This window comes from Chiloscyllium punctatum, chromosome 44 (genome assembly GCF_047496795.1).
Source record: "Chiloscyllium punctatum isolate Juve2018m chromosome 44, sChiPun1.3, whole genome shotgun sequence".
Lineage (NCBI taxonomy): Eukaryota > Metazoa > Chordata > Chondrichthyes > Orectolobiformes > Hemiscylliidae > Chiloscyllium > Chiloscyllium punctatum.
Window position 1 is genome coordinate 48,962,320 of NC_092782.1, and position 17,360 is coordinate 48,979,679.

A 17,360-nucleotide genomic window follows, 5' to 3' on the forward strand; every position below is an offset into this window, starting at 1 on the left:
ATGCCCTCACCACTAGAGCTGAGGGACGAATAGACAGTAATTCTTGATTGTGTCTTCTGTGTTTCCTAACAGCTGGCCTGAGGGTTCCATTGGTGATGAATGAAAAGAATTCACTGATAGCAGTCTCCACAACAGTTAGTGAAATTAAGTTTGTGAGGGACAGTAAAACTCATCTAGTGGTTTAAAAATGAAAATTTGCATAGATATTTTGCAGATAATTTTGGACTGGGCATCAACTTTTCAGTCTACATTAGTCCTTAAGGATTGTATTTTATCAGCAGTTGTTGAGGTGGGCAGTTGATGTGAGCTATTCAAATTAACTGCAGCAAACTCAGAACATCATGGAACTATTTGGTGTTAATGATGCATCAAAGTAAAGTGGGTAAATAACTTCTAGGCTAGTCCCCCAAAACCTAGCTGGACAAAGACAAGAAAACATGTGGTATAGATGAAATTCTTATGTTAATTTTTAATAAAATTGTTGCAATATTAACAAAATTGTTACTTGGTCAATTCCTGCCTCATTACAAATCAGCCCAGTGTTCGGTGTCTAGATTGGCAACTTTGTCTTCAAAAAGGAGACCAGTAATGAGAATCAAATCATCATGATGATCTTTCCATAAACAATGGATAATGGATGCTCTGGGAATTGTTTCCAGTGGCAGTTATAAATTATTCACATTTCATTCTCTTACTGCCTTGTAATCATGGCCATGTGTATATGAGTTTTTCTATTATTTTCCAGGTGTTTTGAGTTTGCCACAAATTTGAGCTACTGCCAGGAATTCACTAACTCAGCAACAATTGGATCAGTTGGGCGAAAGTGAGGACTGCAGATGCTGGAGATTAGAGTCGAAAGTGTGGTGCTGGAAAAACACAGCAGGTCAGGCAGCATCTCAGGAGCAGGAATATCGATATTTCAGGCAAAAGCCCTTCATCAGGATCTTCCTGATGAAGGACTTTTGCCCGAAATGTCGATTTTCCTGCTCCTCAGATGCTGCCTGACCTGCTGTGCTTTTCCAGCACCACACTCTCAACTATTGGATAAATGTAATCAGTGAGGATGGAGTAACATTGGTACTGTCAAACTTCATGCATATAGAGTCGTAGAGTCATATAGCATGGAAACAGACCCTTCATTTCAACCAATCCATACTTACCATAACCCCAAACTAAACTAGTCCCATCTGCCTGTGTTTGCCCCATATCCCTCCAAACATTTCTTTTTCATGTTCTTATCTAAATGTCTTTTAAAGGTTATAACTGTATCAGCATCTACCACTTCCTCTGGAAGTTCATTCCACACATGAACCATTCTCTGTGTAAAAAAAATTGACCCTTATGTCTTTTTAAAATCTTTTTCCTCTCACCTTAAAAATATAACCTTTAATCTTAAAATCCCCACCCCTAAGAAAAGAGACCTGCCATTCACCTTGTTATACCCTTTATGATTTTATAAACCTCTATAAGGTCACCTCTAAACTCCTAAACTCCAGTAAAAAAAGTCACAGCTGATCAGCCTCTCCTCAAATTTTCCATTCCCAGCAGCATACTGATAAATCTCTTCTGAACTCTCTCTACAATCGAGCCTCATTGTGCTGGCCCAGTGGATATGGGGAACAAGCAGAAGAATGGAATGAGACTGGGTGGCTCACTTAGAGACAAATGCTGGCAAGGTCTTAATGGGTTGAATGGCCCATTCTGCTATATTAGATGCTATAATTGAAAATGTATCGGCAGGCTAATTCATTCTTCTCCCAGTAGAACTATGTAGTGGAATTCTTTAACTCTGACTGCTTTCTCTAGCAACTGGAAAAAGAATAATTCATGCCCACTGGATGTCTCAAAACATTTTACTGTCAAATAACTACATATGAAGGGAGGTCACTGTTGTAAGATAGGAAATGTGGCAGCTGGATTGCACATAGCACACTCCCACAAATAGCAATGTGATAATGACAGATTATCACATTGCTATTTGTGGGAGTGTGCTGTGTGCAACCTAGCTACTACATTTCCTACCTTACAGCAGTGACCTCTCTTCACATGTAGTTATTTGACATGTTTTTGTGATGTTGATTAAGACATAAACATCAGCCAGGACACAAGGGATAACCCCCTTGCTCTTGTTCAAAATAATACGATGAAATCTTTTATACCCACCCAACTGGGCATTAGTAAACAAATCACCTGAAAGACAGTACTGTACATGTAACTACTTAGCATTCCATCAGCACTTCACTGGGAATGTCAGTTTTGGGATTTGTACTTAAGTCCTGAGCCCAGAAACAGTGATACAGAGACAATACTGCTACTAGCAGATCCACAACAGGAAGAGCGCAGTTCAATGATTCATTTCAATTGAATATTAATTTTGAATTTGCCTTGTCTTTCGCACAATTCTGCAGGCAATAAAAAACCCACCAGCTGGAATCTCTGCTAGAAACATGCTGACGGGTAAAATCCAGGCCAATTAATAAAACCAACCAGATGTTGGAGGCTAATGCGTTATCATTGAATGTCTATAAAACTTTCAAAACTGCTCCTAGAACAAGGCTAGCAGGAGACTGCCCTTCCTGGTGATCAATGTCAGGTTTAACTCTAAACTGGCATCCACACAGTTTCCCTACCGCAAGACTCCGACAAACATTTTATAGCCCCCAATGAAAATAATGAATAGTTATGGGACCTGTTCTCTGCACATTGCTCCACTTTAGGCCTTTGATCCTTTTCCACCTGATGCAGAGAGCAGTAGAATGGATAAGTCAGAGAACTTGCTAGTGCATCATTTCCTGGGCCTGAAGGCTTAAGTTACCGCCCAGGTTAGCAATGAGCTTTGGGATGGTCACTCCACCTACTTTTCCATGGTCATCTCATGTCTGAGTGGTTCTAGAAAAGGAACACCAGGAGTCCACCAGTACAATTAGAGTCATCAAGTCATAGCGATGTACAGCATGGAATTAGACCCTTCGGTCCAACATGTCCATGCTGACCAGATATACCAACCCAATCTAGTCCCACCTGGCTCATATCCCTCCAAACCCCTCCTATTCATATGCCCATCCAGATGCTTTTTAAATGTTGCAATTGTACCAGCCTCTACCACTTCCTCTGTCAGCTCATTCCATACACATACCACCCTTTGCGTGAAAATATTGCCCCTTAGGTCTCTTTTATAATCTTTCCCCTCTCACCCTAAACCTATGCCATCTAGTTCTGGACTTCCCCACCCCAGGGAAAATATTTTGTCTATTTATCCTAACCATGCCCCTTATGATTTTGTAAACCTCTAAAAGGTCACCCCTCAGCCTCCAACGCTCCAGAGAAAACAGCCCTGGCCTATTCAACCTCTCTCTATAGCTCAAATCCTTCAACCCTGGCAACATCCTAGAAAATCTTTTCTGAACCTTTTCAAGTTTCACAACATCTTTCCGCTAGGAAGGAGACCAGAATTGCATGCAATATTCCAACAATGGCCTAACCAATGTCCTGTACAGCTACAACATGACCTCCCAACTCTGTACTCAACACTTTGACCAATAAAGGAAAGCATACCAAACACCTTCTTCACTATCCTAGACAGTCATTGAGACAGTCAACATCAAATGAGCATCACAGGGACAGGTATGTGTACTAGACACAAGAGACAATATTGGCGGTAGAACTACAAATGCTGTAGAGTCAAAGTGGGTAAAGAGTGGAACTGGAAAGAGCACAGTACATCAGGCAGCAACAGAGAAGGGGAGTCATTGTTGTTTAACTTTAGAACAATCATTTGTTTTATGCTTGAGTCCTTTATTTGCCCTCTTTACTCCCTAAAAGGAGGAACTCCTACTTGATGGCATGAGGACAGCATATTATTTCCATATAATTTTATTAAGAAAAGATGTACCTTCTGACTGGACTTGAACTCCACAGTGTACAAGTGTGGCCAAGATAGTAATGATTGCTACGTGCAGTCCTCTGCTCTGGTCTTGAGTCATGTTGAAGATCTAATTCAGACTTGGAGTACTGGCTCCTTGTTGTGAATCCTCATCTAATGGTAATTCAAAAGAAAATGCAAGATTAGGAACAGAAAATACATTTAAAATCCTACATCGATCTGGAGAGTGTGGGACCATTGAATAGCTACTTAAGCAGGGTTGCCTAGTAGTAATTGCTAATTAGCGCCACATGTAGCTGTGAACTTAGCCTACAAAATATTTACCTAAAGTCATAGAAATACATACAGTTGTAACATAGAAACAGTTACTCTGCCCAACTAGTTCCTGTTGGTGTTTGCCATCCACATGAGAAAACAATTTTAACAGTATTGATCCACTCTGTTCTCATACACCTCCAATTTATTTTCATTCACTGACCAAAGCAAACCAGTCTTGATTGTTGGAATAGTTTCTGCATCAACCACTAGCTCCAGAAGTGAATTTCATAATCCCATAATTTTTGTTAACAAAGTTTCTCCTGCCATAGTTTGATCCTTTGTTCTTGACCACTTTTCTTTAGATCCTTCTCCTGCCCTCTGAAGTGCATTTTATACATGTCCTCTTGTCCCAATGGGGCATGACGATAGAATCCTACCGGTTGAGGCAGCCAGCTTCCATTTGGTGACAACAATCCAGTTGCCCTTCATGTTAAGTGACCCAGGAAAATGGATTAGTACAACAGTAGGGGTGAGGTGGCAAATAGAAGTCTCATCTGGAAACTAGTAAATCTGGCCTTTAGCTTCAGAAAGTTATTGTAACAAACCAATTCCAGTCTCTGTCTTTCTCCAAAAAGAATTCTTGTGTATTTTTCACTGGGAAGATATTGTACAGCTGGCAAACATGGGAAGTCCGGAAGGGTATTGCAGTAAAAAGACATATTTTGTCAAAACTTTTCATCTTGCTCTCATCAAGACAGTTAGTAAGAATGCCAATAAATACACATTAGACATTAATACACAGGCACTGTTCTGTGTGTACAGAAAGAACACGCGTACACATTGTGCCTGCTTCAGTTCAGCAAAATAAATGACATACATTCAGTGGTTAATTTCTCAGGTCATTAGAGCAAACCATCCTGGTTTGAAATCCAAATAAAACCTGGCGGTCTATGACAATGATGCTACCATTCAAAATCCACTTGCCAATCAATCAGCACTCACCTCTCTTATTAAGTATAAATGTTGGTTTTCCTTTTTATTGTTATTCTTGTGAAATCTCCTGATGAATGCAAGATGAAAAGCTTCAAGAATTTTTTCAACAATTCTCAAAACCCGGGTGAGTTTTTTTTAATGCTTCTAGTTCAGGAGTTACCTGAGACAGTATCATTCTCATAGTCCTAACAAGAGGACTGCATTCAGTTTGTTCACCACAGTTCAGGAAGTATATAATGGACTTGGTGGATTTTATCTGATCTGACAGTGCTAAGTAATAGATACATGCTGCATCAATTATAGTTGCATTTCCTGTGCCTAGAAGATCATTAAAGTAGTAATCTAAACAAGTTGTTAAAGGTGAGTAAAGGTTATGCACCAAAAAAATTACATTAACATAGCACGTTTTCATGACTATTAGATATCTCAAAGTGCTACAAAGTACTTTTGAAGTGTTGTAATGTAGGTAATGCAGCTACCAATTTGAGCGCAACAATCTCCCGATAATGGTCAGGTTTGTTTTTCCTGCATTGAACAAGGGATAATTAATGAACAGGGCTCAATATTGAGAGTTACTCCCTGTTCTGCCTTAAAGAAAGTGGCATTGGTTATTTTACATATTGTTCGAGCAAGTAGATGGTCCTTAGTTTAAAATCTCACCCAAAAAGTTTACACATTCTCTCCGTATGTGTGTAGGTTTCCTCTGGGTTCTCCAGTTTCCTCCCACAGTCCAAAGATGTACATGTTAGGGTGGATTGGCCATTCTAAATTGCCCATAGTGTTAGGTGCATTAGTCAGAGGGAAATGGGTTTGGGTGGGTTACTCTTCAGAGGGTCGGTGTGGACTTGTTGGGCCAAAGCATCTGTTTCCACACTGTAGGGAATCTAAAAAAAACAGTGTAACATGGACAGCAATGTCAGCCTTACATTTATGCTTGAAATCTGGGCTGGGACTTAAACCTGAAATGTTGGACTGAATCTTTTTTTTTGTCTAAGTGTCAGTTATGTATTTTTTGGAAGGATGCTTGTTGCAAAACCCAGAGAGATTCCTTACTGTTTCTAACCAAACACGCCTCATTAATGACCTAACCCACCAATATAGCATCTCTCATGTCCAATTCAATTCCGATCTTACCACGTGCTCTTCCCAGACCAACTCATCAGTCACTAGTTATTCACCAACAGACCAGCATCCATAGTGCCAGTTCCATCTTTAAAAGGCCGTTGTACACTTGAAGCAGCGTTGTCAGCATGGAGCTGCCCTATTCCTGACATTTGACCTAGATTTGGCAGACAGGAATAAACTGATGCCCCGTTTTGTGGACAGGGATCTGGAGGATCCACCGGGTGGGATAGATGGTATAGATAAAGGTCTTTCTCTTCTCCCAGAATCAGCAGTAGAGGCCACAAGTTCAGGCCATGCCAGCCTGATCCAAGAATACCACCTGGTCAGTGCAGTCTCAACCATCCGGAGGAATGCTGAGAAATGTAGAGTGTTGACCTTCTCTACTTTGCTGGAATAGGTGTCACCACCTTCTATCCAATCCCTTTCTTCATTACTGTACCTGCGTCCCACCAAGGCTCATGCTCTACCATCCTCACTATTGCCTGCAACATCTTTCCCATTTACTGTCACCCACCCCAACCCAAAGCACCACTAACCCTGCAGATTCTCTGTGCTGCCGAGTCACTCATTCACTCTGAACACCACCTCACCTACACCAAATATGTCACCACTTTAATCTGCCTTAATACCTGCCTCTCCCCCATTCCAGCAGGAAAACAGCCCTCAGTACAGCAGAAACAGTCAAAATGGGTGTTTGGCTGCCTGACACTTGGCTTCTCACTTATGTAGGGATGATTCTGACACTGACTGAGCAGCTGACTGACTGTATCCAACATCTTGGATAGGTATCTGAGGTGTCCCTTGACTTATTGTGCTGGCAGCTCCAGACTGAAGGTCAACCCCCTTCAGTTAACTGAAGACTACAGGCATCAATGGAAATTTCCTGATATGTCTGTGCCAAAGAGCAAGGCAAGACTGAGTAATATGAGTCTGGTATCTCTGGCTGAGGCAGGAAAGGCAAGGAAATGCAAGACAGGGATGCTGCGAGCATTTGGGTAGTCTCAGAACAAGTAAGTGCTATGAAAGCAAGTGAAAATGTAGCCTGGTCCAGTCCATGAGCTGGATGTGTATCTTGGAGTGCACAGTTTCCTTGCTGCTGTTTTACAATAAAGGTTGCCAGGGTTGAATTACATGAAATAGTGGACTTCCCACTCCTTCCAGTAAAAGTTTTGGTGGGGGTTGAGGGAGAGCACTTATGAAGGACCAGCTGTCCTGCAGCCATTTACCAGCCAATTGGCATTAATTCAAAGGAAATGGAGTACAAAAATAGGGAAGGATTGCTATAGCTGAACTTTGGAACAGGCTGTTGTGCCACATGTCTGCAAGGAGTATACAGTTGCTTATAATTAAGTAAGGCATATCTTTGTTTGATCAACTGTTTAAAGTGATATTTGCCTTTTTAATTCAAAGAGGTGTTTACCTGTTGGTTCTCTTTCAGGTTGAAGTAAAAGCTACAAAAAAGAGAAATCTTGTTGGTATTTGCCTCAATTGGGGATTACACGTTAAATTTAGTTATTCTGATTCGGTCCGAGCTTTGTTTGATTGCCACCTCTAGGTGGCAGAAGGGACACATAAGCTCAGAAACTCCACCTTTTAGAGCGATGTCACTATGAAGGAGCAGATGCAGAAGCTTTCCAAATGAAAGATGGCCTATTGAGCGAGCCTTCGAGCACTTAGTGAAGCAGGGAAAATGTCCTTGGTACTGTCAGCATTTCTTCCCAAGTACACCTTCAAATCAGAGTCTCTAACTCTCTCGTGCCAACCACGAGGAGCTGCCTGACTGAATAGCTGGTGCTACTTCTTCACCTTATTCCCCCAATACGTGCCATTGCCCTCATTCCATGCCTTTGACGTTGATTCTGACCATGTACATGCCATTTGACCTTGCTCTTGCCCTTTGACCCCACTCCCAAAACTTTAGCCCAAGTAGGGTCATTTGCACATGGGCAGCAAGTGTGATATCATTATGCAAAGAATTTAGTGATATTGTTGCACATTTGTAGGCTTATCTGTGGCTTAGGGACTTTTATGACCAATAACTAATATCATTGGGTCCATTTGAACATGCACAGGCAGCCATTTTGGTATTCATGCTGATCACTCCATTTGTTTTATGGTTTCCCAGTGCAGATCATAACAGGCATACTTTGAAATGGCGCATTTGAGAAACTGAGGAAATACAATGAAATGAAATACTTAAGTGTCGTTACTGTTGTAATGCGGCAAAATGTCAGCCGTTTTCACAAAATTGTGCGAGCAGCAACGGGATGATAAGCACTTCAGTGTGAAGCAGTTAGGATCCAGCTTGGCCTCTTACCTTCTACAGCACTTCTCCAACTTTGTGCCCCCACCTTTTCCATTTGGCATTTATCCAGCCTGTTCTTTAACTTGAACTTAGTCACTCAGCAGAGATAGAGAAAAACTAGGGTTTCCTACTGAACACATTTGTACTGGAGATTCCAGGAATTAAACATGAGTCTACTAAGAAAGAAATGGAGAGATAGAGAGAGAGACAGATGCATTCCGGCAGACACAAAGGCAGAGATATTCACAGCATTCCAGAAATCAGCACAAAGAAGGTAAAGCAAGAATGGATGCTGATAGATCTCTTCCTCAGGCGTTGAGCCTGGGTTCCATAAAATGGAGCATATACAGGTTCTCCTAACCTCTCTGTCCTGGTTTGATTTAATAGTTGGAATCTCCAAACCATTCTGTGGATTGGTTCTGGCAGAGAGATGGGGGTAGATTGCAGGTGACTTGTTGCTTGGGATTGAGGACGACGGCCTTGGTGTTAGTGACCCGCATTTATACTCCTTCTAAACATGTGTAAAGGATGTTTAACCTATTTGTTAGAAGCTTTCAGCGGTCCCTTTAAGGTGTAAACTAGGAAAAAGAGAGCAACGTATCTGCTGCAAAAGCTTGACCTATGATAAGATTAGAACCAGGATACAGAACAAATGTTAGTACTTCAATGAGCAGATTCAGGTCCTTAGCTGTTGTTTTCAGGCAGATGTCTTGAAAGCTTGAGACTCTTTCCTTGCCTTCTCAATAAATGTTTCATAATGACTTACATTTATACAGCACCTTTCATATCTATCAGATGTCCGAAAGTGCATTACAACCAGTGAAATATTCCTGAAATGTTGTCACTGTTGTAAAATAAGGAATGTGGTAGCTAATATGTGAACAGCAATCTCCCACAAACAACAATGTGATAATGAGCAGATAAACTGTTTATGTGTTGATGACTTTGAAATCAATACTAGCCAAGATGCCAGGAATAACTCCCCTGCCCTTCTTTGAAATAATGTTATTGGACATTTTAGGTCTACCGAAGGGGACAGATGTGACCTCAGTTTAATACCTGCTCTGAAAAAAAAGGTCTGACATCACTGAAAAGATTATTTGCAGTCAAGTGGGAAGAAACGTAAAAATTTAAGTGTACAAAATAAAAAGACAGCAGCTGCATCTAAAATGGTTAACATCTGTGTCAGCAGATAGACAGGGATGGAGACAGGCCAAGTATTTTCAGAGAAAGCTCAACTCTTAAGCTGATTCTGATTAAATAGTCTGTACTTTGGATAAGTAAATTGGAACCAAATGTTGGCAAGAAGCAGAAACACCAGGCAAGATGATATTTTATTAAGTCCAGATTTGTGGATAAAATAGGGACCAGGTGAAAGGAAATACCTGGATATTATTTCCAGCTTAATGCCTTCTCCAGCAGAAAGAGGGGAGACATCTGGTTAGCATTTCTATGGGTGAAACACCCCCACAGCTGGACAATCTGCACTGAGAGTTTATCTTCTGGATTATCTTTTATCTTATCAAATGTATGTTAAAAAGGCCTGTGAATGGTGTTATGACAGCCTGTCCTTAACAAAGACCTGTGATTCTATTCCTGGGGGAATAAGAACGCTGCAAAAAATAACAGTGAAAGGAAAGGAGGGAAATGTAGGTGATAGGCACATGTCCTGACAAGTGCCTTGTGCTATTTGTTCAAGTCAGCGTTGTTCCATGGTTGGTCCTCGTTCTAGCTTGTAGCAGCTGCAGTTTCAGGAATGCTCCAAAATGCTGTGTCGAGTAATAGAATATCTGTTAGTAGGCGTTCCATTTGCTCGTGTGAAGATTTGCTGACTGAGTGGATCTCACGCACAGGTTAAGACACAGGCTAAATCCTTTCCACACCTACCAAGATCTAGTAATTGCTTACTGATGAAGGGTCGCTTTGTTTTTCTCCACAGATACTGCCAGAGCTGTTGAGTTTCTCCAGCACTTTCTCTCCTTCTTATGTATTGGAGTGGAATAAGGGAGTGGGAAATGGTGCCAGCCAATTACTCAGTTCATTATCAAAATCAAATTGAATAAACTGAAAATTCCATTCTATTTATCTATTCGTGGATGTGTGTACCATTGAAAAGTGGCTATTTGCTTTGGTTATAATTGGACATATGTTTTCAAACAAATGTCAGCATTAATTGGTGATTATTAAAGGGGCACTGACTTGGTGATAAAATGTAAGGCAACACTTGCTTTTCATCAAGAAGCAGAGGTAGAAAAGCCAAATGTCATTTCATCATGACATCTATTGCTCAATGGGATAACTAATGTTTCCATGTAATTATACAATTATACTGTGCATTTGTAAAGGAGGATTAACTAATTACTTCATCATAAAGAAGTTTCCTTTAATTTCTATTACGTTATTACATTAAATGTTGGTTAAACAAAAGAGCCAGAAGCTACACTATCTTTTAAAAACTCATAGATGGAAGTATATTCTATACATTCAGCACTGAGTTAAACTCTATGCAGTTACAAGTTATTCCTCAATGTAGTGGCAATATAATTGTTAATTCCTCAATGTGAAAGTGATTATACATGAAATCCATACAAATAGCTGTTGTACTGCAAACAACATTTTGCAGGACCAAATAAAAGCCAGAGAAGTTTGCTGGCCAACAATACAAATACCATACTATCACTTTTAGTTTGTATTTAAATCAGCTGGCATCTTACATGTGTATTACAAATTCACTATTTAAATTTTAGTCTCCCAACAAAACTACAGGTTGAATATCTCCTTCACATCACTCCACTTGATGTGAAGTTGTGTGTGGTTACATTTAAATATTGGATTAGATCATATTTAAAATGATAATTCAGAGGAAATGAATTTGGTGACATTGTGAGAACTTAAATTATTTTTCAAAATATGGGATTTTAAATGAAGCACTGGGATCAGTAAAAGTAACCATGGAGCTGTAGAATGGTTGGAATGACCCAATCTTCCTTTAAGGAAGAAAACCTTCTCTATATAAAAAAACAAAAGAATTGCAGATGTTGGAAATCCGAAAGAAGAACAGAAATTGCTGGAAAACTCAACAGGTCTGGCAGCATCTGTGCAGACAGATCAGAGTTAACGTTTCTGGTCCAGTAACCCTTCTTCAGAACTGATGTTTCTCCAGCAATTTCCGTTTTTGTACCTTGACTAAGATAGTTACTTGTCTAAATCTATTGGTGTTGACAAGAACCTTGCCATTAGGTCTGCCAAAAATCCACTTGCTGTACAGTTCAAACATAGTCATTTGTCAGCAAAGGCCACTAGTAGACCCACAGGTGCTTATCCTCTAGCACTACCGTAGCTACACAGGCACTGACATCCAATGTTGTCTGGAGCCGAGATACATCCAGTCCCAGCTCCCAGAAGCCTGAAGCCAAATAACTTTACAATAACTTATGATTGATTTAGGTTGAAGGATATGTTCTATTGGTTAACATGTTGGCTAATCCATCATTGTAGTTTCGAATAATGGGCCCCTCCCTGCCTCACGTACCTGATTACTGATGCTGACACAAACCATTCTATCAGCAGGAGCTATCTCAAATCCTGTGAATTTGTTCATCTAGTTAATAATCAAACAAATGATACATGTAGTTTGACCCTTGCTCGATTCGTACCAGGTACCAGAGGCCAATCTAAATGATCAGGTGAGCAGTACAGATTGCCATAAAAGTGTGACCTTAGGCCTATATCCCATTGAATTGATTGAGGGATAAATGTTGGGCAGACCATCCTGTAGAAACACATCCACCCCCATTTTCTTTCAAATAGCGGCCATGAGATCTTTTACATCCACATGGGAGGGACCTTTAGCATAAAATTCCATTTGAAAGATGGAACCTCCAAAAGGGCAGCACCTGCTTTGTTCTGCACTAGAAGGACAATCTTGATTTTGTACTTTGGTGTTTTCTGTGTCAGAAGAGAGAGTGCTACCACAAGAAGAGAAAAACTGAAAGAAAGTAAAAAGCAGAGTCATGGGAGAGGGAAGAAACTATGCTAAAGCCATTTATCCTTTCCCTGTTGTCCATGTGACAAACACACAATCTTAAAAAACATATGTTAAACATTTCGCCATTTTAGTGGCAGATTTCAAGAGTGTGCAACAGGTACGATAGACTCATAGAGGGATACAGCACGGAAACTCGCCCGTGCCAAACAGACGCCCTAATCTAACCTATTGACCCATATCCCTTCCTATTCATATATTCATCTAGATGCCTTTTAAATGTTGTAACTGTACCAGCCTTCACCACTTCCTCTGGCAGTTTGTTCCATACATGCACCACCCTCTGCGTGAAAAAGTTACCCCTCAGGTCCCTTTTAAATCTTTTCCCTCACAATGTTAAACCAATACCCTCCAGCTTGGGACTCCCCCCTCCCTAGGAAAAAGACTTGACTATTCAACCTATCCATGCCCCTCATGATTTTATAAACTTCTTTAAGGTCACCCTTCAGCCTCTGAAAGGCACAGCCTCTTCAGCCTGTCCCTATAACTTAAACTCTCCAGTATGATGTTTATTTGAAAACTGTGCTCACTTTGTGTTTGCCCAATCAGACATTTTTTTAATCAAATATATAATTTTGCTGCAATGAGTTGCAAGAGAATTTTTAAAAATCAGTGATGTATGAAAAATGTTATCAATTTATGTTGAAAACAGGTTATTCATGGGTCCTGTGACAAGCACTTTGAAATTTATGGCAATTTCTAAACATTAAAACTGTCCCTCATTGAGTTAATCTTGCGACTTAGTGGAAATAAATATTGGGAAAGGGTCAAAGGAGGCCATTGATTCTCTTGGTCAGTCAAAATCTACCATGCTGAATGTATAGTAGAGGATACAGTGACAATATTTCAGTGTCTCTGTATGTACGATAAGAGAAATATGTAGATTCACAGAGACTTAGAGCCATTTACAGCACAGATGTCCATTTGGTCCATCTAGTTTATGCCAGCTCTTTGAAAGAGTGATTCAGTTAATCATGCACCATTATTTTTTCACCAAGCTGTGCAAGTTTGTTTTCCTTCAAATACGCATGCAATTTCCATTTGGAATCATTTATCTTATATTTCCACCAGCCTTGTTAAGAGTGAGCTTCAAACTATTACCACACTATGATAAAGGTTTATAATATATTATCATTTCAGAAATTGGAATTTAAAATTGAGACAGATTTGATTTTGATCTCAGTTCTATGTAGATAAGTCGGAAAGTCTTTTGCAACAGTGATCTAAATAAATCATTTCCAAGAAAGCGAATAGTTCTTTTAAGTGCCTCGTGGGATGCTTGTGATGTTAATTGGTGAAATGTTTATATTGCTGAGTTTACAACAGAGAAAACAGATGTGGGAACCTGAAGGTCGCAATGCCCCAGGCGAGGGGTGAAGTTGAGAGAGTAGGACCTTCATGGTGATCTCAGCCAGTGCAAGAATTGAATCACACTCTGCAATGCAAGTCAGCCTTCCAGCCAAATGAGCTAACCAGCTCCCTGGAATGTGAGTGTCTCTGGCAATGGCAGTATTTGTTACCCATCCCCTATTGCCTTTGAACCAAGTTGTTTCCCAGGCCATTTTAGAATTTTAACATTCCCAATTTTAAGAAGCACCCACATTGCTGTGAGTCTGGAGTCACATGTAGGCCAGGGTAACAATAGACATGAGTGAACCAGATTTTTTTTAGAAAACAAAGATTCACGAAATTTGACAAGGTTATGATCACTGAGACTAGCTTTACATTCCGGATTTGTGAATTGAATTCAGCTTTCATTGAATTCACCAACTACCACGGTGAGATTTGAACCCATGACCCTAGAGCATTATGCCTAGGCCCCTAGATTACAAATCCATTAAGCCACCAAATCCCCTCAGTTAAATGTGATATCAATTCAGAAAAATGAGGCATTCTCGGGTTAAGAAACCTTTTGTGAATATGTTCAATGACTTACCACCGTGGTAACCGAACTGCAAAAATTTAAATGATCAAACCAGTTTTCATTTTGGGATTGGACTTTTCCAGTATTACTATCAGCTGCAATCATAACAATGCTTGCATTAAAGTCCTTCCTCACATTATCTATGCATCTCTTATCCAAAACCTTAGATCTGTTTCTCTTCATCCTTTTACTACTCACTCATAGTAACAGTTTATCCTTGTTTTTCTTAAATAAATCAATCATAATCGTGTACACCTCGATCAAACTTTCCTTTGATCTCCTTTGCATCAAGGAGAACAATCCTAACTGTTCCAAAGTAATCTTTGCACGTAAAATCATCTCTGCCCTCAATAATTCTGGTAAATCTCCTCTGCACATTTTTCCTGAAGTTGGATGTCCAGAACTTCAGATGTGGTCAAATCAGAGCTTTACTAATGATGGAACTGAATGCACTTTCATAATTATTGACAGTTCTGCAGGATAATGTCATCAGCAAAGCTGCTGAAGGTCCTAGGAACGAAGATACTGTATCCATCACAGATGTGGGATTACGCCTTGGTCAATAAATTTTTTCAAACTTGCCACCATGCTTGTGGAAGATTTGTCAACTCTGGTTACATGTATTCTTAGAGATTTCATCACATGACTTCCTAGCTTCACTAATAATTTCCCATCTCCAATATTGTTATTGTTAATAAGTGAAACAGATTTTAAAAATGGAAACAAACATACAATTAATTTTTCCTGCCTCCCCAGTGATTTTACTCCAAGGTGCCAACACTGGAAATAAATCCTGAATTTGTGGCAACACGAAGTTGATGAATAGAAGCTATCATATGAATCATAATATCAAATGGAATGATATCAACCCCATAAAAATAGCCTGTGAATAGCTTGGGACATTTCTAATTTTATTAATGTTGTTATACAAATGCAAGCAAGTGTTAGAAGCACATTAGTGCTGTTCAATATTCTCTGTATGCAGTATAACTGCAGTCATAGAATGCAGGATTACATGCACGTTACTTAGTTCAGATGGCTTGCTGGATTCACATATTTCTTTGTATAATTACTCTAACTTGCCCCCACCCTCCTTTGTAAAATATTGTAATCAATGTCAAAACCATATTAATAATCCCATTCAATATGTGGCTCAAAAAATGAGGGCAACCCTTAATTTATTTAAATACATACTTTTTGCAATGAGAAACACAATTCACTCACCTGTTCAATTTAAGACTTTGTAACCATCCTAACTTAAAGTCAATTCACTTCAGTTCCAAACGCCTTGAATGAAATAAGTTGCAAAATATTTTAAACTCTGTCTTTTGTGCATGCAGATGAAAAATTGAAATTCCCTCAGGAAAAATGCTCGTTTGCAACAAGTCACAAAGAAAGACTTGGTTTTTGATAGCAGCTTCTTTTCTCCCTGTGGCTACAGTGGAGGATTTGACAGAAAGAGTGAGAACAGTAGGAAGCTGGAGGGAACCCAAGACTCCCAGTCTGTGGGAGGAGTTCCCTTGGTAAGCTACTCACATTCAGGAGATGACAGTGTCGGTGATATATGCTTCTCCTTGCAGGCTGAATACAAGCTGGAATGTGAATCTACCTAACAGGCAAAGTAATTCCATGAGAAGAGAAGGAATGCTCAGGCATAAGCCTTGCAGTTAGCACACTCAACTCTCCTTTTCATTGCAGTGTTTTGATTTGACTTTACAAGTGGAGGTAGCAGCAGGGAGAATCTTTACCTTGTAGGAAGGAATCTCCATGGTCATATCGCCTAAGCAAAATTGTCCTGATCTATATCATTTATAAAACATAACAGCAATCTCTATAACTAGCTGATGTTGGCTCCATATTAAAGGGTAGTTAATTGTAATGTGTGCCACCTTGTGCTGAATCCTCATTACCTCTTTAAAAAACAGACTAAGGGCTACTATGGTGCAGTGGTAGTGTGTCTATCTTTGAGCAAAGTGAGCTGACTTCAAGTTCTACCTGCTCCAGAGCTTTGTATAGCATCTCTAAATAGGTTAATTATGAAACTATTGAAACAAAATAATTGACAGATAGCTTTTTAGAGGCAGAAGGAAAATATCTGCTCATGCTGAAGGGAAGCAAAAAAGCCGATTGACCATCCACACAGGGGCCTGCAGTGAAAGTGCACCACCAGGAACAAAAGGGGTTAAGCTTTGAGGACAGTTGCACAATGGCCTTATACTCCTTAGAGTATAGAGGATTAAAGGTGATCTAACTCAGATGTTGAAGATAATTAAAGAAGTTGATAGGGTAGATAGAAAAAACATTTTCTTTTGTGGAGGAGTCCAGAATCAAAACTGAGAAATGTTATAAGTATAGGAAATATGGGAATATGTGCAGTTGTTCACCTTGGCAGGAAGTATAAAACTAAACAAGTTATTACTGAAATACAGAATGATTAAATGCAAAATTCTGAGCTGCAATTGGGTCAGGACGTTCATGTATATGAGTCATAAAATGCTAAGATGCAGGAATGGTAAATAGTCAAAAAGGATAATATAATGCAGTTTTTTAATTACGAGTGGATGAACAGAAAGGTAATTTCCAAAGGAAGAGTAATTGGACTTGAAATGTTCACTGTTCCTTTCAGCACAGATGCTCCGAGACCTGCTGAGTTTCTCTAACATTCTCTGCATGTATTTCAAATTTCTAACATTCACAGTATTTGCATTTATAAAAGTACAGATGTTATGTTTTAGATATACAGTGATACCATGTCTTGAATACTCCATGCAGTTTTGGCCTCCTTATTTCAGGAAGGATGTAAATGCATCAGAGATGATTCATGGAA

General features: G+C 39.7%; 1 protein-coding gene across 15 annotated transcripts in view; it reads right to left on the reverse strand.

Annotated features, from left to right (window-relative positions):
• The window catches only part of col7a1l (collagen type VII alpha 1-like), a 428,727-nt gene extending 412,712 nt beyond the window's left edge, over nt 1–16,015 (reverse strand). For 13 of the 15 annotated variants that reach the window (XR_011955318.1, XR_011955319.1, XR_011955320.1 and 10 more), the window contains exons 1-2: nt 15,758–16,015; nt 3,893–4,036 (exon numbers count right to left, since the gene is read on the reverse strand). Coding sequence is in view for 10 of the 15 variants with exons in the window: in XM_072562892.1 (XP_072418993.1) it covers nt 3,893–3,983 (91 nt within the window). In the remaining 5 variants the exon portion in view is untranslated. Of the gene's footprint in view, nt 1–3,892; nt 4,037–15,757 lie in introns of those variants that run through there. The other 2 variants (XM_072562897.1, XM_072562896.1) reach the window with 2 other exon arrangements.
• Nucleotides 16,016–17,360: the final 1,345 nt, after the last annotated feature.